At 41.5% G+C, this 26,718-nt stretch overlaps 1 protein-coding gene across 1 annotated transcript; it reads left to right on the top strand.

Moving 5' to 3' along the window:
• Positions 1–9,998: 9,998 nt before the first annotated feature.
• On the top strand, positions 9,999–20,820 carry LOC306744317 (galanin receptor type 1-like; the record flags this gene model as incomplete). Its single annotated transcript, XM_079226935.1, has 3 exons — positions 9,999–10,661; positions 10,764–10,829; positions 20,500–20,820. 3 exons carry the CDS (start codon positions 9,999–10,001, stop codon positions 20,818–20,820), a joined length of 1,050 nt encoding a protein of 349 aa, XP_079083061.1.
• Positions 20,821–26,718: the final 5,898 nt, after the last annotated feature.

Genomic DNA, 26,718 nt, shown 5'->3' on the forward strand with positions numbered 1-26,718 from the left:
GAACTGTTCAAAGCATGCAAGTCTGGATCGTTACACCCATTACAGATATCTAGCTTTCTAAATATCTGAATCTTCCAAGCAGGTTGGGGGGGGAGACCGTGGCGGGGCCTGTAGCCTAGCTGAGTGTGCTATTGTGTTGCATTTGCAACACGGGCCAAAGTTGTTTGTTGCATCGAGGGTGTTGGATGCTTTCAATGATACACATAGCACGGTGACTTATCTACACACAGGGCAAGTGTTAAAGAAGTGTGGAAACGGGCTATTAAAGTCAAAAGTCAAAGTCAGTTTTATTGTCAATTTTGTGCAATGTGCAAACATGCAGAAGATTGAAAGTATGTTTCTCTTCTGTCCAACATATAGAGAATTGTGCAATAGTAATAATAATAATAATAATAATAATAAGTGAACGTACCTGCTGATGACGGCATCAACATGCATGAATAGGCTACGTCCGAGTCGTTTCTCACATCGTCTTTTTACACAAAAGTGTAGCGTTGACACCTCACCGGGAATTACAGATGAAGGCTCTTGTAGCGTGTGGTTTATTTACGCGACCTCACTGACCTGAGACACGGGGTCTCAGGTCAGTGAGGTCAGGTCCCGTAAATAAACTAAGAACCTCACAGTGCAAAGAGCCGACGACTTTGAAAGTGCTCCGTGCAACCATTGGACATGCCATGTATTCAACTACTGTATCCATCATTTTTAACAACACAAGCTGCGCAATGTAATGCCATCTTCTAGCTCAACAACAAATACTGTGAAAAGTATGATGTTGATGTGAGAAGAGCGGATTCGTCTGTACGGTTCTGTAAATCCCATGGTGATGCAGTGCTTTATGCTCTATCCCATAGTTCATGGTTAATCTATACGTTTTGAGCTTTGTTCCAGTCTGGCTCGCCACTCCGTCAGATGTTTTGAGGCTGTGAGAGACAGGGTTGTATCAGAGCGCTTCCAAAACTCCGAAGGCCTTCAATGATTGTCCTGCTTTACTCTCCCCAAATGTGTTAATGTATTTGTTTTAATTGCTTTAGTTTACTTGCTTTCATTTATTGTTGGAGTCCAACATCTTTTCTCTCTTCAGGCGCTTTGACAAGACAGGGGCGAAAAGTCATGTTCTTCTGTCAAATTTCAGAAGTGTTAAGAGGCAATAACACGTTGAGAACTTTCCAATTAGTCCTCGATAGCTATCAAAGGGACCCGAAGCTGTTCGGCTGTGGGAGCTTCACTGCTTTGTGCTAAATGCGAACATGCTCATGTTTTGCTCGTAGAATGTTTACCACGCTGTCTTTGGAGTCGTATGTTCATCACATGACAATTTCTCGCGCCGTATGCTGCTTGAAGACGATCAGATTCGATGCTGTAGCACGATGACGCAGCGGCGACCAGACACATCAAATCGCCTGTGATAATGTATTCATCCCGGTTCAGGCTTTGTGGGAGTTGGGCAGCAGTGCGGGGTGAGGGGTAGCGGTGGGTGGTAGATGTGTGTGTGTGTGTGTGGGGGGGGGGGGTTGCTGGCAGAATCGAGGGAGATCAGCCCAAGGCAGAGAAAACGACTCAACATCGTCAGTCATATAATAATAACCCATTAGCTTTGAGCCTGACTGATTTCGGCAGAGATACAGTAACTCGTTGTCATGGAAATAGCCAGGCCTCAGTTGAGGTAATGGGCCTAAAACAGCATGGATTATCCATCACAGTAACTTAGGGGAAGGAGGAGTTGTTTGTTGTCTATGTATCTGTGTCGAGGGAAACGTGTGCTTGTTGCTTGGCAAGACGTACGCGGTCATATATACCGTTACTCAAAACTAGAAAACAATGATATCCTCAGTTACTGATTGAAAGTACTGCTCCACAATAATCACGGGGTTTCCGTTGCAGACAAGGCCAGATGGAGTATTAGAGGGCCTGAAACAGACACATCCTCTTGATTTCATGTTTTTATGTATCACTGGATGTTTTGCTTGATTACCTTCTGGAAATAAGTCCAGGTGTCTTCCTCTCATCTGTATTTACCCTGAATGCAATTAGCCCGATTGAAAGTACTCATGCATACAGCAGCACGATGGATTTCCTTTCATCCTTCACTAAAAGGTTAATATAGATGAGGTTTGAAGATTTTCCAACTATATGTAGCCTATACGTTGTTCCGTCTCCTGCTGTTGTCTGGTTTGTTTATATGACCGGAACTACAAATGGGTCTGTAGATGTCGGGAAAGTAAAGGCCTTTTGGGGTGATGGTAATCGCCAACAGCAAAGCCAATGTGTCTTAACTCTATTGCACAAAGAAAGACATTGAATATGCAAGAATTTGCAATTTAGCAATTTATATATAACTAGTATCTAAATGAGTAAGCAAACTCTTACTCTTAATTTGGCATACATTGCTTCAAACGTCTTGAATAACTTAACCACACCACCTTCATGAATAAGTCAATGGTGTTTAACAATTACTATACTGTCGGGTAATATATTTCAGAAACTGACTTGCAGAGTAAAAAATATTAAATTACTCTGAAACGCTCAAAGGCCTTCCCAATGAATATATTGTTCTTAACTGTGTATTGAAGGAAACTGGTTTCAGATCAGCACCATAACACCATAGCTGGGTCAGAATAACCTGGGTAAGATTGTACAATGATGCATTGAGACACAAGGAAAAAAGGTTTTGTTAAAGGCAGGAATGAGATCCTACGTAGGTTTTTGGTAACGACTAGCTATAGTTTAAAACATACAACTTAATTGTCTTGCTCCATTAAAACTTAAAAAAAACTTTTAGTTAGTAACCATCCAAAGCAATTAACCACTGCAACGTTGCCACCACTGTTATAAAACTTCCAAAAACAACTGCCAATCTCTTTGTAATATTTATATATGCATCCATGTTCGTCTGTTAGCATATTAGTATTGGTATTAAGGTTTAGAATGAGTGAGAAATATATTAGTTTCAGCTAAGCAAATGCATACGGTCATTAAGCCCTTGGGAATTATGCTAACGGTATTAGAATTTTGTCATTGCAGGTATGATGTGTTTAAACAAATATTTTATTTAAATTCTTCCCAAATACTCTTTAATAATGATCTAATCATGACGACAGTGTGATGTAATCATTGTTAAACAGCATTTTGGTGAAGAGTCCGGACAGATGTTTCATCATGTTATGCAAGCTACTGTTAGTGAGCAGCGTTGTGAACTCCGTGTGGATGAGTGTGCTGCTGAGACAGGTCTGTCTGAAGAAAATGCCATGTCAGAGTGTTCGGGAGACTATGGAGCAAAAAAATAAATAAGTCTGTCATGATCTGTGTCCACGTTCATTACATTGGAGTTAATAGATCTGCCACTGGCCTCATAACGTACGTGGCAGTGATTAAACCAGTGGTTCTCAAACCTTTTCTGTCGGGCCCCACTTTGGAGGAAGAAAAATGTTCGGGCCCCACCGCCTCAACAAAATTATAAGAAAATGGTCCAACTTTTTGTGACTCCTCCCTCCGTGCTTTTTCAAGTAATACAATAAAGAAAATTACAATCCCTTTCAAGTAAACCAGATCGTTGCATCAAACAAAAACATTGTTAGAACAATGCAAATAAAGTTCTATCTCTGCAAAAAATAACTAATATTTGGCAAAAAAAAAACTTATTGTGGCTCCAAATAACCTGTTTTGCACTGAATATATTTTCAATATAATAACAATAACGTCCAACCTGTGCAAAACAAAATGAGTGCCGATGTGTGAGCATCACGTTGTATCAGTATTAGTGGCTGCAGTGAGCTGCTTTCCTCTACAAATATTTTTTAAATGAGATGGTAGATTTGATACGGCCGCTCTTAATTCATGCTCAATGTTGAGCTTAGATCTATATTCTGTTTTGAGAGACGCAACAGCAGAAAAGACCTCACGGAGATCTCACGGAGGCTTTTAGCAAAACGCCAAGAATCGTCGAGTCGCGCGATCGTACCCTGTTAACGGCGTAACGTAAACATTTCCACGAAAGTACAGGCATTTCACCATGTATTTCACAGTTTGAGAACCGCTGGATTAAACCCATGCGGCACAGAAACAGGAAGTAGACATCCAGGAGGCTGAACGGTCTCCGCTACAGGTAACAGTGGCTTGTTGGCCTTCCTATCCATATGTGCACCTATAAATATCTAGTGGTTTGTATGTAAGTGCATTGATGAAAATGATTCAGAGCAGAAATTGCTCAGATGTAGAAATATCTGAGCAATTTCTCAGTTGAATATTAACTGCTGTGTAACTTTATTTTGCGAATCATTTTCAAGGAAAACACCCACAGGAAGCAGTGACAGGAGGTGTAAAAGCAGCAAAGTAATAAAAGCAGAGATGCAGGATGCACGCAAGAGATTTCAGCACACTTAGTTAAAATATGATAGGTCTCTCATTATACTGATGCTGACATTCATCCTTAATCTTCAGGGTTAACTGAGCATATCGTTTTAATATAAGTACTTCCACCCAAAGGGCGCTTTGGGACGATCTATGAGCAGTTGCACCTTATCTCTACACATTTGTCTAATGACCTCCAAGGAACCTGGTGGATATTAAACGTCGCCTGGTTTCACCTTTTTAGGTTTAATCAAGTAGATGGGGAAAAGAAGAAGAAAAAGCTAAGATAACATCTCACACACAGAGCGAAGCCGGCATGCACGCCAGGCATAGGAATAATACAAATCATTCACACAAAGACTCTCATCTCACACAAGATTTCACTGGTAAGGCTGATAGCTATACGGCTGTACTGTTTGGAAAAAACGTCCAATCGCACTCGCACATCTAAAAATATTCGCCTGAAGTTGTGGTCTGAGCACTTTCTCTGTTGTCTCCAGCGATTATGGACACATGGAATTAATAAGACTTTACTACTTTGAGTTTTCTACACCAAAACTCTCACTAGCCTCACTAATTGATGACAGCCCTTTCATGTTTGACTTTATTAGACGAAGCAGTACACTAATGCTTACAATTGGGGCGTCTCCCCAATGGGATCATGTGTCCCCAAATGTTGAAGCTGTATTGCTGTTTGAATCCACAGAGAGTGGGACTTTGATCAAATTGGGCGGTGTTCTCATTGTTTCTACTGAAGACCCACCAAACACACAGAGAGGGGGAATTAGAGCCAGAGATATCGGAGCAGCAAACTAAAAATAGCCATTAAGCTAACACAAGATTCCCATCACAGCTGGGTCATAAACAAAGTGTTGACATAAAATAGCTCCATCTAGTGGAAGAAATGTCCTTAAGAATGTGACCATCCTTTGTTTATTAAATCTCCATTCAAGCCCAAACGTTGTGGAAGTCCAATACAAACTCACTGGACAACCTCTTTAAAGAGAATATTTTGATTAAAGAAAATTATATATCACATTTAAATTAGTTATCCTTCAAGGCGCTGGGAGGCAGTTACTGTTAATTTTGGACTGAGCTGCTAGCTGTTTTACTCTGCTTTAGTCTTTCTGTAAAGCTAATCCAACCTGACTGCAGGACAACACTTCATAATTAACATACTAATATAAAAGTAATATCGATCGCCTCCTCTCATGCTCTGCAATAAAGCATGTATCCCAAAGCTGTTCCCTTAAAGTGAAAGTTATTTGGGGTTTTATACCACCAAATAGCAACAAAGCACATCACAGAGAGAAGGAGTAAATAATAGAAGATATTAGTAGACACGCCACCTCATTTACTGTAGAACCAACCCGAAATATAGTACAAAGATCATTTTTTCCACAAAAAAAAAAATCTTCTGTGCTATTACTATAGAAAAACCTTTTATGCATTGTATGTTATTGTGAGTCTGCCCTTTGAATAAGAATGATACTGACCATGTAGAGGTTACGTTCAATCTAATCATGTCCAAATGGATGGATGACGTGATGTGTGTGCTCTTCATTCTCTGTTTGTTTGGAGGCACATGCATGCGAGCATCGAGCTGCGCCGGCGGGCTCTGAAAGTCTGACCAGAGCATGAAACCCGCAGAATGATTCCGTCCTGACCCGTCCTCACCTCCGCATTTCTACTCCTTTGCCATCGCCGCCGGCAGAGCTCGGTGAACCTGCACCCGCTTCATTTCCTCTAACACAGCTGGGATTCAAATGGGACACGGACCACAACAAAGGTTGCCAGTGGAGGAATAGGAAGGCAACGATGGACAGCGAAGACGAGCATGCCTTCTGACATGGAAGCAATCAATGTCCGCAAGGAAATGCAACTTGTAGCGCTGCAAGACAAATCAGTCCGTAATTTGCGACAAGAGGGCAGTAAAACCAAATGAAAGAAATGAATGAAGAGGGTCTGACATTCAAAGGTATAGCAGTTTGTTTTCCAGTGTGGCAAAATCATTTGCATTACATAGCCCTGCAAATGAATTACCTGGGACATTGAAAAACAATCATTATTGATTGATGCGACATGTATATATAATTCAAAAACGATTTAGGATGTTCTATTCTAAACCCTTTTGTATCTAGGCCTCTCCTGTGAAAAGTCCTTGAGGACACATGGAGTGCATTTACATCTGCATTTCAGGAAGAAGAGGAGTGGGAGGACACTGAAGTGATGAAGAAAAACAAACTTAAAGCAGGGCTATATCGATATTATTTATAACCATAATGAGTCCAATGGCGATGTGAAAACAGGCTCTCTCGTCGTGGCAAACCTAATAATAATCACAATAATACATTGTATTTATATATATATATATATATATATATATATATATATATATATATATATATATATATATAGCGCTTTTCAAAGTTCTCAAAGACACTTCACATACATTAAAATCATCATAAAAGAGCTATAAAAACATAGAACATGCATTAGTCACACATTAAAGAACTTGCGTAGAATTACCACCTGCGTCTGCAGCTCCCATCGGCTGATGGAGGTCTATTTTCAGCTGGTGGTTTAGCAGTCTGGCCCACGACTTTACGCTTTTGATTTACTGTCACCGCTCTCGTGGCCTTTCGTTGCACTGCCTTCGGGCGGTCGGCGTTCTCTGGGAAAGCCACAATGGCGTGTGATGTCTCTCGCCAACTTTGCATTATGTGTCTCGTCACGCTGTCTAGTTCGTTCAGCCCCGTCCTATCGCTGCCAGGATGTTTTAATTGTGACCTGCAAAGGGACGGAGGAGGAAAATCAGCCTTCAGCTGACTGTGCAATACATCAGAGGGTCACGTTTATGTTCGATATCATCCATGGTCCCTTTACATAAAAAATTAATAAATGCAAATAAATAGTGTTGCTTCAAACACCAAAAGGTTAGTTAATGACCAGGCGGTGAACACAGTGGAGCATTTAGCAACCGGGGTTTGGTGGGGACCAAAAACAGAGCTAAAAGAGAGACAATATTTGAAGAAACACCAAATGAATGATAATGTCTCTCCATAAATGCCGGATTTATAAATATGCAACCATAACGAGTTCACCATATTGACTTAAAGGTAAAAATGTCAATATTGTATTCACAACTTCTTTGTATTGCCCCCCAAACCAATCAGTTACAGCGGGTTGAAGAATGAAGGTGTCGCAATAGCATCCTGTTTTAACTTGACCATCATTTGGCAATCAAATACCACAACAATGGGCCCCAAGATGGAGCCAGAGTGAAAATATTTAAATCTGATGTGCCGCTTGTTCAATGTCTTTGAGCGTATTGGCTGGTCGTGTTTTTTTTTTACCGTACGGGCCATGTCACACAATGTTGCTGGGCTATTCGACGTGTTCAGCATTGGTGCTCAGACTTCACAGCATGGCTTGGTATATTTCCCATCATTATTACACTGCCCTGGAATTTACTTAAGTACTCTGCAGTACAATGTTGGGATACTTGCATTTTACTTGAGTATTTCCATCCATACTATACTTAATAATCGTTCTGCAGACAACTGAGAACAATATTGTAGTCTTTACGCTTTATTTGGTTACTTACTAGCTATTATAATAGTATTATACAAAATATAAATCGACAAATGATTCACGATATATTTTATGAAGGTAAGCTACCAAGCCACATATCAAATTAAATGAACTTCCTCTTTAGCTGTAACATTAATGCATACACGAATGCATCATTTATAATCCAGAAATATGATGATATATATAAGTATATTTTGAAACTAAATATTTTTTTGTGTTTTTGGGTATAGGATTTTGAATGCAGGACTTTTACTTTTAACAACGTATTCATATTATTATGTTTACTTTAGTAAACATTTTGAGTACTTCTTCCACCACTGACTGCAGTGCACATGCACACTAATCGATGAGTCATTTCAAACTGTTCTCAAGCTAAATGTCAGACGGGATCTGCTCCAGCTTCTCAGCTGTGAGGATTTGCTTCTTTTTTTTTCCATTTTGGGATTTATTGCTGGACAGAATATTCCTCAAGCCGTCAACTTGAAATCTGAGAAACAGTTTTCACTTTTTTTTCACAATTTACAGACTAAATTATTAATAGGTTCAATAAAAAATGATAAAAAGGCATGGCAGATCACTCAATAGTAAAAACATTATTTTTTACACCAGATTGATCCCATCAGATAACTGCACATGGCCAGCTTGTTAATTGATGAAGCGTGTAGAGCAGAGGCAGCTCTTTGTGATTCTGGAGATTGCTAGAGTATTTCAATCATGTGCTATCAGTGAACCATGGGATAGAGGGTTTTCCATCACATTTTACAAAAGGCCAATACTTTACACAATAGAAATGTCATCAAGAACTGGAACACATTTAAAAAATAGGACCTCAAAATGAATCTTTGGTTATTTGTGGAATCTGCTCATCCTGACGGAGTTCAACATGGCTTTTGGTCAAAAAGATGACATGACACACACTCTGTGTGAACGACCATGAAGGCTGTGTGTGGGGGTGGGTATGTATTTTTGATTCATTATTATTCATATTTTATTAAAATGTTTTCTTACCTTATTTTATTTATTTATTTACTTTTGTTTGCTTGCTTTACTTTCCTGCTCTTAAGGAGAAGGAAAGTAACACATACACAAAACATTAATAACACATATACAAAAAATTAAAATACTTACTATACTATTACTATTACTGTATATATGTGTTCTGTTCATTTCAGAGTCACCTCAGATCTTATTTCATATTTCGTGTCTCACACACACACACACACACACACACACACACACACACACACACACACACACACACACACACACACACACACACACACACACACACACACACAGCACAACTATCATATCATTGTATTATTTTTAACGCTTATTTCTCCTCCATGAAAAAAGACAATGATCCCTAAATAAGGCAATCAGCAAGACTGCCACACGGGATTCTTGTGTGTGCTACTTAGCAATGTTTGGCAATTTAGTCGAATAATCACAGTGACATTTCCATCTGAGACATACTGTGTCAGAACTAATTAAGTCTGACTTAGAAAATTACAATTGGCCTCTGGCATCCAAATTGTACATGAGTGGTTTCAGAAACTAAACGCATCCAGATAAATATTCCTTTTTTTCTTTTCTTCCACCAGCAGTATTTCTCGGGAGGTGGTAGGCTACACTGGGTGCTGACGCGAATGACACAACCCAGCCCCTTCTCTAATGTGTGGGGGAAAAGTCCTCACGCAAAGAAGCAGGCTCCAGAGTGGATCGGTGCGCAGACGCGTCAGGTGCGCTCCAGGACCAGCTCCAAGACGCGCAGCGGCCAGAACCCTGATGCATGCCTCACAGAGAGGAACATAGCTTGTTTTACACCTATTCGAATGTGAGGGGAAATAATAAGGCGAGGCATTCAGCAGGAAACTTGAGATATAGAAGCAAGAAAGCTGATGGAGACGCGCCGGACCACACGCTCATGAAGCAGCAGCGGCGCGCACACCTCTCATAGGTCATTTATTGTGCCGCGTTCCAAGTTCATCTAAACTAGGGGTGTGTGTGTGTGTCGGGTGGGTGAGGGGGACACACAAAAATAAAAAAAAATCATGAACTTGTCGGAGTCTGTGTGGCTCTTGGATGAGCCGTGGAACCTCAGCAGAGCGGAGGAAGAGGACGAAAAACTTTTGTTCGGGATCGGCACGGATAATTTCATCACGCTGCTGGTTTTCGGGCTCATCTTTTCGCTCGGGGTGCTGGGCAACTCCATGGTGATCACCGTGCTGGCCCGGAGCAAACCGGGGAAACCGCGCAGCACCACCAACATATTCATCCTCAACCTGAGCATCGCGGACCTGTCCTACCTGCTCTTCTGCATCCCGTTCCAGTCCACCGTCTACATGCTGCCAACGTGGGTCTTGGGCGCATTCATTTGCAAATTCATCCACTATTTCTTCACCGTGTCCATGCTGGTGAGCATCTTCACCCTGTCGGCCATGTCCGTGGACCGATACATCGCCATTGTGCACTCCAGAAAGTCCTCCTCTATCCGGGTGGCGAAGCATGCGTTGATTGGGGTGGTGGTGATTTGGGTACTCTCCCTGGCCATGGCTGCGCCAGTCATGTACTACCAGAACATTTTCCACAGAGGAGAGAATCACACGTATTGCTGGGAAGTGTGGCCCCCAAACCAGAAGAAGGTCTATGTGGTTTGCACCTTTGTGTTTGGTTACGTCCTGCCTCTGCTGCTGATCATCTTCTGTTACGCAAAGGTAAGGAGAGCTATTCACGCGGGGCACGGGGATGATTGTGGACTTTTGTTTTGTTTTTGAACAATCCAAAAATATAGCTTACTTCTATTTCCTTGCTTACAGGTTTTAAATCACTTGCACAAAAAACTAAGAAATATGTCCAAAAAGTCAGAGGCGTCAAAGAAAAAGGTACGTATGAGGCTATGAGAGTGGGGGTGTCGTGGCCATGTGGCAGCAAACTTGTCTGACTGTAATCAGAGGGAGGGGCACACTGAATAAACACTGTAAAACATACACAGATGGGATAATGTGTTACTTGTTGACAATATGACTCTGACAAGTTCAACTGTAAAAAAAAAAACATATCAGTGACCACCTGAACACTTGCATTCAAAATCAAACAATTACCTGCCATGATGATGGTAACGTTTCCAACGGTGATGATGGATGATGAAAAGATGTCATCTTTTACCTCATTATTTTAGTTTTTTTAACAAAGTTGGAGTTTAATTGAAATACCCATCTCTCTGGATCCATGCATGTCATACAGTTCACTAAGCAGCAGCCTTTTATTTAGCCCACGTATGGTTTGGTTGATAGCAGGGGTCAGTGTCCTCTGCCTTCAGGAAGATATGTAGTACATCACACTAACACGCAGTCCTGTGCGCGTTACCCTGATTCCCTCCAACTCTAAAGGCAGTCAAAGGAAAGTGTTCCCATCGTCTCTGTTGTTCCTTGGGGCCAAAATGATGAATATTAATGGTATTATGCATACGGTTAACTGGCACACTCGAGAAAAGTGTGTCTAAAAGGCGATGTGCAATCAAACCCCCATCTAGCCTTCATTATTCCCGGTCATTTAGCTTCCCCTGAGAGCCAGTTATCTGCTGTCGCCCGCTTGATTGTCTGTCTGTCTGTCCGTTGTCTTTCACAGCTGGCCTCGTGCTATGAAACCAAAGAGTGCCGACTGGGAGGAGAGGAATTAATAAGGATGTGGATGTGCTTTGATACGCACCATGCCCCCCCCCCCCCCCCCCCCCCAACCCACACACACACATGCTTTACTGACTGATGCTGAAAACAGGAATTTCACATTCTGATCCAACTGTGCAGAGTTCGAAGCGAGAATACACAGAGGAAAAGTTACACTGACAGCTTTGTGACAAACAGTAAGCAAACAGTGCATTAAAGCCGGACTGTTGTACATAATTTAACAAGGTAGGATAGCAAGTGTAAAACTACGACGTTAGAACGGACTGTTGACACACACACACACACACACACACACACACACACACACACACACACACACACACACACACATACATATTCAATTTGAGTAAGGCATCAACAACTTCAATCCAATGTGCGTGCGTGCATGCGTGTGTGTGTGTGTGTGTGTGTGTGTGTGTGTGTGTGTGTGTGTGTGTGTGTGTGTGTGTGTGTGTGTGGTGAGCGGCTTGTCACTAAAATGAGAAGATCAACCTTTACGGTTGGCTCACCTAGAGCGCTCCTGAAATGAAATTGCGGCTAACTTCAGAGCTAACCCTTTTTACTTTGATCAGAAGGTCACTATCGCTAAGCGCACAACTTCCTACTCCTTCAATCCTGTGACATAAACGTGTACAATCAATGGACAATGAATAATACATGAGCATTAGGAGTCAAGTAGATCTGATAATTTTTTTAATTGTTATTGTTGTGTTCTATTAACCCATTTACTCCCTCAAAAAAACATGAAACCATTTGAAATAATCAATTAGTTCATTTTTGACATTTTCATAGAAAAGTAGCACCAAAAAAAGTGTGTTTTATGGTCTCATAGTCGGGGATAATGTGAGGACATTTATGCACTGAATTAATATGTTCAGTCATTCTTATACATTTTTCTTATTGTCTGGAAGAGCCCAGTAATAAAACTGGGCAAATTACATTTTCTCAAATCAATCGGAATTGAATCGAATCAAAATAGTATCTTGACAGACCTTGTGATATCAGCAAAAAAAATATATTGTGGTCCAAATAATCATCTCATTGTGATGAAATGTGTGATATACGCCCCAACGGTCCAGGGTGTACCCGGCCTCTTTCCCAGTGTCCCCTGGGATCTGGCTCCAGCACACTTTGGATAAGTAGTTAGAGACAACAGATGGATAATAACCAAAAACATGAAACATAAAAAAGCAACCCATTGCGGCCCTACGGACAGTTATGTGGAGAACTATTTCTTGCAGTGACTTCCTGAAGTCTCCCCTGGTTGCCTAGCGATCTCACATTAAGTACCGTTCCCCATCAGTTTACGTACGGAGGAAACAAGCTATAACGTGTTAATTGCTGATCTTTAAGGTCTGTACATCGAGGGCTGCTGCTATCAACCAAGCACACAGCTGAATAGAACAGGTGGCATCTTAAAATAGATCACATGGTGAGCAGTATTAGTAAGTTTAGATAAACTTAAACTTAAAAAACGTTATTACATCATCATATTACATATACATTTTGTCATACATACATGAAATTCGAAACGGCTACCTTGTGGTTGCAGGACACAGGACACTCAAACTGCTCATTGTCCCAGACAATTCAGGGAACCATTAAAACCAAGAATACATTGTGGCTGTTTGGAATCAAGTATAGTGTTAACAAATAATCATGGGGGTCGTGTCGTGTTTGCCAGCTCCTTTAATGCGCTGTCGTGAAGCATTATGTGGTTTCACAAAGAGGAAAATAAATAAATTGCAGCAGAACGCTCCGTGCCTTTGGTGGAAAGAGTGTTTAATCATCAGTTCGTGCAGCTCACCACTCGCCCTGTGCAACATAATGTCAGTGACAGCTGGGAAGAGCAAGGCTACTCCCACTGCTGTTGTGAAATACATCGAGGCAAACTTCTTATCACCCTCTGTAGGAATCAGACAGCTTGCCTTGGTCCAGAGCTCTGTATCCGCCCACTCCACCCAATTTGAGTCGACTGATTCGTCTGGCATGCTGATATGAAGAAGAAAAACAGCTGTGGTACTGTAGGTGCTGCGTAGATGGGACTTAAGATGAGCCTTGATACCACTCAAAGCACCTCACGCTACACATCATCATGTCCCCGTTCATACACCAACGCCACAGCCTTTGTCTCGCTCAAGGACCGGCTCTACGTCTACATGTCTTCTCAATATCGCTTGACGTCCGAGGCTATTAGATTCAGGCGGATATGTAGGTGTCTCGTGATTGGTTTCGAGAAAAATCGGATATCAGTAAGGAAAATAAAAAGTAGTAAATCTTTATTAATCTTTCTGGAAGTTGTTGGTGCATAGATATGATAAATCCACTGTTAATTAATCTCTTTTACACTACTGGTTTTATGTGGTGGTCAGATAACGGAAATCTTAAATGAGATTGTTTTTTGTTTAATGGCTTCTGGTTAATGTTTTTTAAATACCAAAGTGTTGGACTCAATTTTACTTAGCAACAATGTTTTTCATGGATTCTCAGTGCAGAACCAGGGGTTAAAAAGACTGCAATTAGCACTGTGGGTTTTAGGAGTTTCCTCGAAATGATTAGAGTCTGTAAACTGAGACGGGGAGTGAGAAGGACCAAGCTGCTCGAGAGTTACTATCCTGTACTGAGCGTTACTGTGCTTATCGGATAAACTGCCACTCAAAAACACGCAATAGATTCTCAGTGGCTTCAATGGCAATTTAAAGTCACATTAAAGAAATAAAAAATGTTTTCGCAATATTTTCAGTTTGACAGTCAAACCCACATGAGGGGCCAACTAAACACCCTCATTATGGGGAGCCAATCGGAAGGATCCCCAAAAGTGAAGTGCATTATTTTGTTTTGTGTCTTCAGAGTTATGAGATACGCTCAGGATGGGAGAGGAAGTCCCGTCATCATAATGTTGTTCGTGAGGTAACAAAAACAAAAAAGACTTTGATAAATTACCCAAAGTGCAACCTGACTGATGTTAGGTAACACTTGTAATAGCTAGAATTGAACTGGCTAGCGTAAACTGAAGGCCGCCGGCGCCAAATATACTGTACACTGACACAATGCGATTGATCATTGTTCACTTCATATGTCAACGTCAAAAAACACATCTTGACAGCTTCGCGGGGACCGGCTAGCTTTCAACAGATCAGGATTACAAGTAGAGCCGCAGTGGGCGGAGAGGAGACGCTGGAAGGCATAAATTATATTAGTTCTGTCTTCCTGTGTTGATGCTGCTGTTTGCATTAGACTAACTGATGGCTCTTGTGGGGCTGAGGAGAAGATATGAATGTGTTATGGAGGCTATCCAAACAAAGCAAAGCATGGTTATAAAGTTGCTGCTCTGTGGGAACCTCTCCCTGGCTACTGTGTCTCTGCCTTTGTGTCTCTGTGTGTGTGTGTGTGTGTGTGTGTGTGTGTGTGTGTGTGTGTGTGTGTGTGTGTGTGTGTGTGTGTGTGTGTTGTGTGTTTGCTTGCGTGTGGCGGGGCTGATATATCTCTGGATATTGACTGAGAATTTGAATGATGATCATGAAGCATTTCATCAGACTGCACAGAATTTACATCCACCGTCATTACTGTCCTTCTGCTTATCAATCAGAGGTACAACTGTTTGTATTAATATATATAATGATTTTGGTTGGACGGTTCGTAAATGTATTTCTGACATTCCTCTTTGTTTATTCTCCTGCATTCATTTTCTGTATTGATTGACTGTATTGATTATTTTTAGTGAGAGGCAGGCAGTGCACAGTGGGTGTATTACCGTTTTCACTGTAAACCGTTGCGACTGCTGCTACACTGAGAAGCGAGATGGAGACAACATTTACATAACCCTGTATTTTCAAGCATGAAGTGTTCCCACATTCACCGACTAAAGCAGAAAACACTTTTTGTGCAACATTGAGAAGGTCTACTTTTCTAATCTCCACTTCGGAAAAAGGTTTTGTGCTTTTTGGTACAAAGAAAAAAAATCTCCTCATTCTTTCATTATACTGTACACCCATGTTGTATCAACACGATTGTTCAAGACTGCAGAAAAGTAACTCTGAATGCAGTAGGGGATTCTGATGTGTGAAAGGACACAAAGAGATTTGAAACTTCGACGTGATTTAATAGGACATAAAGGATCGCATCTCAGAATATTTCACTTTCTGGATATGTGGTATCACTTCAATGAAATGTTGGAACGAGTAGAGACAGAATTTGATTAAACTTTATTTGAAGGGTTGTGCGTAAGCCTGACATGGGACCCTCGTAGAGATTAATTAAGGATTCTTTATTAATGTTTTTGATTATGTTTATGATGTCATTTCTTAATGCAATTAGACTAGACATTAACAAAGACAACATAATCTGTCCCAAATGTGCCATAGATAATTATCAAACCAAAAAAAACCCATTTAGCTTCTTCTGTTAGGTTAACATTAAACTGTCATGTCATGGGAACAATGTCATTGAACTCAACTGCAGAGGAACCATCACGACATGTTATACAGATGCCATTACGTGTTACGAGATCAGATTGACGACAGGGAATATAGTAGCGAGGTGCTATATGCAGTGGTGATGGACAGATAGCTTCACTTGTTGCCAAAGTAACCGCTAACTGATGCTAATTGCCATTGGCGTATATCGTCAAACTGGTCTCTGTCGACCGTGTTCATTGGGAGCAGCAAGTAAACTCTCTGCCCATCACTTTGTAAATAACCCCTCTGATGCAATCCAAACATATCATAGATATATGACACTGGAACAACCAATGAGTGAGTGAGAGGAGAGACACTGCGATGGATGTTTCTCTTGGATTCAGTGCCGGTCATTGGTGTTGTGATGATGATGAGTGCGGCGGATTCAGACAAGGCCTCCCGGAGGTTGTTTTCATGAATGGACTTTAATGTAGAAAGTGCGATGATGTCTTTGCTCAGTTTACTTTGCTAGTTTTTCATACTCAAAGATGCTTTACATAGGAATCATTCACCCACTGATGAGAGGAGCTACCATGCAAGGTGCCACATCAGAACTATCTAACATTCATACGCCGTAGGCGCAGCTACGGGAGCAATTTAGGGTTAAGTGTCTTGTTCAAGGACACATCGACACGGGCTAGTGGAGCCGGGGATCGAGCCGCCAATCCTCTGATTGGAGGACTACCCTGCTCACCACTGTGCCACGGTCGCCCCGCTCTTGGCCATAGTTTAACAGCACATTCTAGTTCAGCCATTTCACAAACTTTGGAGAAAGTGTGCAATCAATGGTCACTTTTAAGGAAACCTCTCCTCCACTTGACTTGACACGGTGTCGCTGGCCTCCTCCATGATTGCAGCCGTGTCGAGTTTCTTCCTCTTATTCCCTTCTGCTCCGCTTTCTCGCACAATCACATCAGCTCCTTCTTTGAGATGCCCTACATTCCTCTTGAAGGTGTCTATTGCCTGGTTGGTGCCAGCCACAAATGCAGTGCATTGTACAGAATGTCCACTTCTGGCATGGGCTCAGAATAAAACTGCAGTAGCTGTAGGAGCTTTGGTTCCAGCAGGTGCATGGACAGGCCGTGTTGAAGGTCACCCTATCCCGTCCCTCTTGTGTGTGAATGTTGTCCAAACACTTGTTGAGCTTCTTGCAGCTTTCCCGCAAAGCATTAACTGTTCTGCTTTTAAAATTCCCCTGGAGGCCAAGAGTCTGAACTCCAAGTAGACTTCCACTCATTACCGCATGGCCCGTCACATGTTTACGCTGAGCGAGTTAGGTTCATTTGTGACACATCTGTGGTCTCATTTGTGGTGCATTTGCCAGCTGTTGAGCAACCTCATCCTTGTAAACATTGTACATGCAAAAGTTTGTTTTGAATAATGGCTGAAGTGCCCTTAAGATTGGGTTGAGCATCATAATGGTTCCTTAGACTCGACTCTTTCTTGCACAAATTCTCAAATTCATGTCCACGAGGGGCAATTTTCGTACATTCCAGTTCAGGTTTTGTACAGGTTATGTTTCTGCCAAGAACACCTTTTTTTCTTCAGTCTGACGGTTGTATTTTTCAATGCTGCTGTACCGTCCCAGTAGGCCTAACTAACCTGATGGCACTATTCACATGTGATGCACAACTTTTGTGTTTTACCAGCATTTCTGAAATTTTTTGTAAAAGTCTTAAAAAGACTTGCTGTCCAGACAGTTTTCCCTCCGAAAGAAGACGTGGATAATGTCCTAGCCGTTAGCCAAGTTTTCCTTTTGAACCATTAACGGTTGAATGATCTTTTTTTTAAATCTTTTCCTTCTTGAGATATGATTAAGTCATCCGGTCGATGTGGTCCCAAACATTTTATTTCCACTGTTTGCTAAAGTGCTAAATCGTACTGTAGTTAAATATTACACACAAGTATAGAAAGGAGTAAACGCCTTCAGTACGACAGCGCCCTCTGGTGGTGCCCCGAATGCAAAAAACGGCAATGAGTGTTAAGCCTAATTTATGGTTCTCCGTCAGGTCGGGTCCGTCACGTCGGGGCTACGCCGTCGACGCGGACCCCTACGCCGTAGCCTGACGTGCACCTCCAAAAAATCCTAACTACGCGTCGCGTTGACGTGGACCGCAAGCGCTGTGATTGGTCCGCTCAGAACGTAATTTCCGGCAGTTGCTTTTTCCGGTCTGTCTTCCTACACCACCTCCGCAAACGTCTTCTCTGTCGCCTGCGCTTCAACATTTGCAATACAAGCATTTGCTCTTCAATATTGATGAGCTCCAACTCCAAATGCAGCCGCCCCAACTTGGTCGCCATTGTTTACTGTGACCGGAAGAAAAAGCAAGGATTCAGCTATAGCACAGCCACACAGGCACACCCCCCTGGCGGCATGGCGGTTAATTGCAGAGCAACGCGGTCCCTCGACGCAGAACTTTGAATGCTCAACAACGGCGTCACCTGACGGAGAACCATAAATTAGGCTTTACCCAGAATTCATATGGTATATGGAGCGTCGTCAAAGTGTGTGAATGGTTGCTGTGCTGTGCTACTCAAAAGGACATGAAGTGGGAAAAGTTCAATTCAATTGGTCATCGTAGAATCTTGTTACATCTAAAGTCTGTATCAGTCAAAGGCCAGTATTGTAATTCAGAATGATTGAATGCATTTATTTATGTCTCATTTATCTGCGATGCTGCGTTTGTGATTCTGTATGACTCTGCAGCTTTTCCTGCTCAATGTGTTACTTCGCACTTAAATCAAACCAAGATCATGGGATTTCTGATAGCTACATGGTCAAATGGCAAGATTGGACACGTTTTATTGGTCATTTCTAACTTATCTCGAACAAAACTAGCAGCATTTCTAATAATTTGTGGCTTCTCAGTATCCTAAAATACATGCACTTGCAACCTAGAAATGCAGTGAAGGGGCTCAGCAAACCAGACAGCATGTAATTAGATGTTTTGAAAAAATAACATACAGCACAGCATTGGTTTGCCATAGTTGTCACATGAAGTTTCCATGTTTTATATGATATATCTGGTTCTCATTGTGAGTCCATCATGCATCTTATTTGTGTGTCTTATAAAAGGTTCTACTGTAAGTGGTAACTGCAAGAGAGAACACGTCCTGTTGTTGAGAGCAGCAGAGCAAACGCATCTCAGTCTACGGTCATATTCTGCAAGTGGACACTATTGACTTTACAGTGTTTTCTCCTCATGGAGGTTTTTATTATATGTTATTATATTTCTTATTACATTCAAGTCAGTGTTCAACCTATGACGACCAAGGCCAAACAAGTGTTATGGATGAAAAGCTCAAATATGTAGCTCTGGAGACACGTACAAGGCTGGAATGAGATGCACTTTATGTCCTTTTTACCCACTTATCACGCACATTATCTAAGTATCTACTGTGCATCAATGTCATATGAGGGCGATGAAAACATCTACCGATGAGGATAATGTGATTTATGTAATTTTAATACAGTTGTGGCTTTTATAATGCCATGAATATGAATGTGGGTCTACTGTAAGAAGGAAATACAGCTCATAGTAACAAACCCATAGAGAATTATCACCAAGTCAATCACCTAAATGATAAATGTTCCCATCTTTTTACACATTGTTCTAATTTTTCAGTCCGCATTTGACTATTATCTGTGTTTTCAAGCGGCAGCAGGCAGCTGTTTTTTGGTGAAAAGACCCGACACCGATAATTACCCAGCACCACACAGCAGATGGACGAGCTCAGTCACTAGCAGGCGAACATCCCCAGATTGCCAAAAACACAACGCTGGTGTTGCTCTGCGCCCACGTGACGTTTAAAACAGGCAACTTCTGCTGACACCTTTGCCATGATAGCATTGATAATGTGCCAAAACAAAATAATTAATGCAGCTTTATGGAAATATTTTGGGAATGGCATGTTGCCCAACTTATTTAATGATACAATTGAATTAGCACCATGCTAACATCTGTGCTTCACAATAACACATATATACCAGTAACTCAGAGTATGCAGGTTCATATCAGTATTTAATTTTTTTCATTTATCTGCTGCTCAGTAATTTGAAACATTATATTCTCACTTTGACCAGGATGTCCCCTCTGTATTAAAAGATAATAATTCCAAAGTTATTCAGTGAAAGTAACAGAAAAATGATATCACTAGCTGCAGTTGAAATGAAGGGAATGTGTCATCCATAGATGATATACGGCAACATTTTTGGTGTATAGCAGCACGCGATGGAATGAGAATAAAGACTGAAGCAGCAGCAGATTGAAAACAAAAGAAAACCTAACTTCATTCTATTATCCTGAATGTGATTTGAGTCTGAAGACAGCATTAATGTTCTCACTGCTGTCCCTGCAGGCTGACTAAATCTCTCCTCCTCCTCTCTGTTCCCAATGTGCGGCTCGCAGACTGCTCAAACCGTCTTGGTGGTGGTGGTGGTGTTCTGCCTCTCTTGGCTCCCTCACCACGTCGTGCACCTGTGGGTGGAGTTCGGGACCTTCCCGCTGAACCAGGCCTCCTTTGTGCTCCGGGTGGCCGCCCACTGCCTGGCGTACAGCAACTCATCCGTTAACCCGGTCATCTACGCCTTCCTGTCGGAGAACTTCCGGAAGGCGTACAAGCAGGTGTTCAAATGCCAGATCGGTGCCAGTGACTCCCCGCTCAACGACATCAAGGAGATCCGCAGCAAGGCCGACACGCCGCCCTCCACCAACTGCACCAACGTCTGACGGACAAGGTGTGGACTGGGACATGGAAAGGAATTGTGGCGACTGTCCCGCTGAAACGCAATGTAAAGTCATGGGGAAAGAGCCCTCAAGACCTGAGAGTGTGTGTGTGTGTCTTTTCTTGTAGGTAAGTGTAGTTGTTTGGATATTGCTGCAGCCCTAGTGTTCCACATGAGTGCTGTTCATTAAACCTGGACCAGAGGAGAGGAGATAAGCCCCCGAGGCTTCAGGGCATGTTGTAAATTCAGACAATTCCCATGTTGTAAATTACACTTGCGGCCGCTGTCCACTTCAGAGATGGAGGGCCGACAGTGGCCGGTTTCACAAAGATAGACTTCGATCTTAGGACTTTGTAGTTGTTGACTATATTAAAGATGACCGATTTAAATTAAGACACACGACTGCTTGTGAAACAGCATCAAACTGCTTCTGGACAAATTCTGACAAGGACATTCTGATGAATGTAACATGAAAACGTTTCGATTCCACGAAATCTCAACGCACCTCAAAGCCCAGCACCTGTGCTGCCTCATCGGCCCGGCTCTTGATGGTTTCCTTGGGCAAACAAAAAGGACTGATGATGTCCTCTGTGTTGTATATTATAACATACTACTGTGGTCTCTATAATCCCGGTCCCCTTTCTCACTGTCAGGAGACCACAAAACATGAGCCATGTTTTCCATGCCAGTGGGTGCCACTGATTGTTCCCACGGAAACCTATTCTCCATCATGGAAACATGGCCCTTAAGGCGTTTTAAAGTTATCGTGGAAAAGCAGCTTTTGCAAGTGCCTCCTTGATTATAGTACATTTCCAAATTTAGTGCAAGACCCTCTCTCTCCACTGTAATGTAGTTCTGGTCGGGTGGGTCCCTTTTTAGGTCTTATTTTTTGAGAAATCGCCCCCAGGACACAGTGCTGTAGGCTGACCCCGTGGGAAACAACAAAGAATCCCTTTCCCGTTTCTACACATCCACAGAAGATGCAACACGTGTGTTTGTGTGTGTGTGGAGTTTTGGAGTTGTTTAAAAATACGTCGGAGAGGTTCTAAATATCGAAACTAAATACCCAGCACTGCTGACAAAAGGTCGCCACTGTAGATAAGAAGAAGAAAAAAAAATATTATTGTCATTGCACCCAGTACGACTAAAGCCTGTATTTTAAATTTGTTTGTTAATATTTTGAAGACTGAAGCTGATATTCACGTACGCCTCACTCTATTTTTGGCTGTTATGTCACGTCAACAGTTTTTTCTATTGTGTCGTGCCGTACGACCGGGCCAAGCTGTTGGTCATATAAAGCTTGATGCACCCACCTGCTTTACAACCTTTCTGGTCGCCATCTTTCTAACCACTACAACAACAAAAAATCTATCAGGAGATCCTGTGGAAATGAAGAGTTCTGAAGGTATTATGCGATATGTATGTGATGTGCCAAGACTCCAAACAGCAGCTTTACCTCAATACAACAAGATCATGAAAAGAAAGAAAGAAACAATGCGAGACCTTTAACTCAGCCCTAGATCACACAGTATTGTATGCACATCTTTTGAGTTTAGTTCATGGTGGATTTTCCGCCTGTGGTGAGGCAACAAGGTGTTAATGAGGAGAGTGAGTCCGCTGCAGTTGAGATGACTGATTAACACCAACTTCCTCCAGAGAGGAGGAACTCATCACGGCGATCAGCAGACTTTCATCCTCCCTGTCAGCGAGGATATGAAAGTCAAGGACTGTTTCCACGGAGGAGATGCTGTTGATGGCCTTGCGGACTATAGCACTGGCTGTACAAGATGGCGATGCTCATCCATGCCCACACAGGACTGAGAACATTTTGTGTGCGTTGAAATGAAATCCAAGTGGTGCCCGGGACATTCTTGGTGAGATTAGGGTGGATACAGGTCATTTCTACGGCAGATGATACACATGTGAAACACAAATAGTGTTGTTTCCTTCAAGATACCCAAAGAGCCCACGAACAAAAGCATATCTTTTCAGCAAAACATGTCCACAAATTACAGTGTGATTATTTACTATATAAAAGATACACAAAGATTGGTATAGTAATAACTTAGAGATGGATTACTGAAAGAGCCGCCCTGGTCTTCATTTACAAAATATCATTCAAGGTGACTCATCCTAACCAAGAAAATGACCACAATGAAACATAAAACGACTACAAAGAGACACAAAAAGACCAAAACAACTCGAAAGAGATGCAAAACAGCTGCAAACAGACACAAAATGACCACAAAGACAGAATGACTATGAAGCCGGGCAAAACAACCACAGAATGACTATAAGAGACACAAAGCAACCACTATGAGACACAATATGACTACAGAGAGACACAAAGTAACCACTATGAGACACAATATGACTACAGAGAGACACAAAGTAACCACTAAGAGACACACTATGACTACAGAGAGACACAAAGTAACCACTAAGAGACACACTATGACTACAGAGAGACACAATATGACTACAGAGAGACACAAAGTAACCACTAAGAGACACACTATGACTACAGAGAGACACAAAGTAACCACTAAGAGACACACTATGACTACAGAGAGACACACTATGACTACAGAGAGACACAAAGTAACCACTAAGAGACACACTATGACTACAGAGAGACACAATATGACTACAGAGAGACACAAAGTAACCACTATGAGACACAATATGACTACAGAGAGACACAAAGTAACCACTATGAGACACAATATGACTACAGAGAGACACAAAGTAACCACTAAGAGACACACTATGACTACAGAGAGACACAAAGTAACCACTAAGAGACACACTATGACTACAGAGAGACACAATATGACTACAGAGAGACACAAAGTAACCACTAAGAGACACAATATGACTACAGAGAGACACAATATGACTACAGAGAGACACAAAGTAACCACTAAGAGACACACTATGACTACAGAGAGACACAATATGACTACAGAGAGACACAAAGTAACCACTAAGAGACACAAAGTAACCACTAAGAGACACACTATGACTACAGAGAGACACAATATGACTACAAAGAGACACAAAGTAACCACTAAGAGACACACTATGACTACAGAGAGACACAATATGACTACAAAGAGACACAAAGCAACCACTAAGAGACACAAACAACTACAAAGAGACTAAACATGATAAAGTGATTATTTTATTTGGAAATGATGTCTTATAATATTGCGTTGTCTATTGTTGTGCACCAATCACTACGCCAATTTCCTTGTATGTGCAAACATACTCGGCAATAAACTTTACAATTTCTAAAATTACTTCAAAGGGACACATAACAACTATAAAGAGACTCAGCATTTCTACAAAAAGACTCATAATGATGACAAAGAGGCATAAAGCAACTACAAAGGGACACAAAATAACCACAGAGACACAAAACAACTCCAAAGAGACACCGAAAGGACCAGAGAGAGGCACAAACTCACAGAGATGAGTATCAACTTCAAAGAGACATGGAGTATGATTTGGAGATGCAAAACCCCCATTGTCTCATAATTGTCACATGACCTTACGGCATAAACCAAGACACACATATATGAGCACAGGGGAGGAAGTGGTCATAATAAGGACTCATTTAAGGGGTATGTGTGTGTTTGAGAAGTGCTACTTAGAAATAAATTACACTGTGTACCAAAAACCCATTTAATAATTATAGAGTACAGTGATATTATTACTAAGGTAAGATGAAGAAAAACGCAATATGCAGCATTACTTATTGTAGCATAGTTACACAGTACAACAACTACTGTTAAGCAGAAGAAAACTAGTACAGTAAGAGATATCAATGTTATCAACTACATGCCGAAAAGTAAGAAGAATGTACTTTTTGGTATTTTCTACTCCATATGATACAAATATTCACACTGTAATTTGCTGGTTATATTCAAAAGCTCTAAGTTTACAAAGACAACTTTCGAGACATCATTTCAGTTTTTAGTGCTAAAAAAAGACACAAATAATCTTTTCATGTGACATTAAAGAGAGCATGTGAAAGCCAACACACGGAGCATGCCCTTGAATGAGGGCATGCAATAAAGGTGCTCGTTCTTCTTGGAGGTTTCTTGAGGGATTCACTTTTCATTTTTCCCGAGGACACTGTTTGTACAGCTTTTCAGTGCTCTATGTGTTTTACTGAGGTGGTCCTGGTGTGTCTTTTCAATCTTGTTTACTGTATTAATTCAGCTGTGTCGTTGGAATGAAACCAGGAGAGGAAAAAAAAAGATTTTCTTGTCCATTTAATCTTTCTGTGCTTGAAAATGCAACATGTGAGAAACAGTTATGCCTCTCTGAAATACTCCGTATCTGGATGGTGTTTTGAAATATATCCAGGCTTTTGATTGTGTCTTTATGCAGTGCTACTTATACAATTCTATTAAACGGTGTGGCATTCCCTTGAAGAATTCTTGCTATTCCAATACCTGCTTTTTTTACAAATGAAAATCTAAAAACATCTCATTGTGGCTTTCACTAAAAGCAGCTTTTCTTCAGCCACAACGGGGAAATATCAGAGCAGGTTCCCACCAGTTAGGTTCCCCTAGGAGTTTGGGCTTTTGCTGATTACATTCTAGCGGAATACATTTCCTGGCATCAACTCAACCCAATGATCCCTATGAGGTCTGAGGAAAACAGCCTGTCTTCCCATGATGCCTTGCACTGTAAATATCCAACAATAAGGGGTCTTTTTTTCAGGGCAACTCTATTAGCAAAGAATGGATTGTTTTGTACATAATCTCAACCAAAGCATATCAGAAACAGCTCAGGAGAATATGCGGCTATTGTATTCACAGGTGCTCTGCTGAAATGTAATCAGCAGAGCCGCAGAGACCGGTTATTGGGAGGAAAATCACGGCCAGAGGAAACAAATGGGACATGTTTTCACTATTAACTTTTGACAAGAAATGCAGAGGATGAAACCACATGTAATTACGTCTTTCTCCTATGGGGTCACACTGTCAGTATGATTGGTGTTATTCAGCTTATGGAAAACAAAGACTTTTGTAAACCTTCCATTCATTATCAGGGCGTTTCAATCAAACTTTATTTCAGACTGAAGGTCCAGATAGTACAACACATTAAATAGAATAAAATACATACAAAAGCACCTTTAAAATACATAGGCCTAACCTATGCCTTATAAATAGACAGCTGTACCAATGTCTGGGACAGCTGGGACTAGTAGCGTGTAGTATTAAACTTTATGTTGGATAAAACCAAGATGAATTTATTTTCAGAGTCATTAACTCAACAGGCATTTATACATAAGGTTTATGTTACGTAAGGCGGATCTCAAGTACATCGTGAAAATATGAATATAGAAGAAAGAAACAGAAATGGGTGTCTTGCTCAGGGACACTTCGACATGTGAGCAATGGGGATCAAACCAGGTACCTTGCAGTTTCGGGGATGACCAATCATCCCCTTGAGCTACAGCCCTAAAAATATGAATGAAAATGTCACAGAGGGCGAGCTGTACTGAAAGCAAAAAAAATGGTTGTGTTAAGGCTGCGACAGGACACCTGAATACACACACACACACACACACACACACACACACACACGCGCGCGCACACGCGTGCACACACCGCTTTCTTCCAATTAAATAAAGGCCAACTATGTGCACTTTGGCGAATGAGTCAATCCAAAGTATGTGAAACTCTTGATAGCATTGCAAGACTCACCAAGAAAACTTTGTCTGCACACCAACCACCGAGGCAGCGAACACACCGAGTAAAGGTTCGTGTGGTGGGAGGGTCTGTTGGCACTGGGCAAACTCAACAAACACAATGCGAGGCACGGCTCTGCTGGGCGAGTCTTGGTGAGCACATTGTTTCTGTCTGTCCAATTCATTATTCAGCCG

This window comes from Taurulus bubalis (genome assembly GCF_910589615.1).
Source record: "Taurulus bubalis genome assembly, chromosome: 12".
Taxonomy (NCBI): domain Eukaryota; kingdom Metazoa; phylum Chordata; class Actinopteri; order Perciformes; family Cottidae; genus Taurulus; species Taurulus bubalis.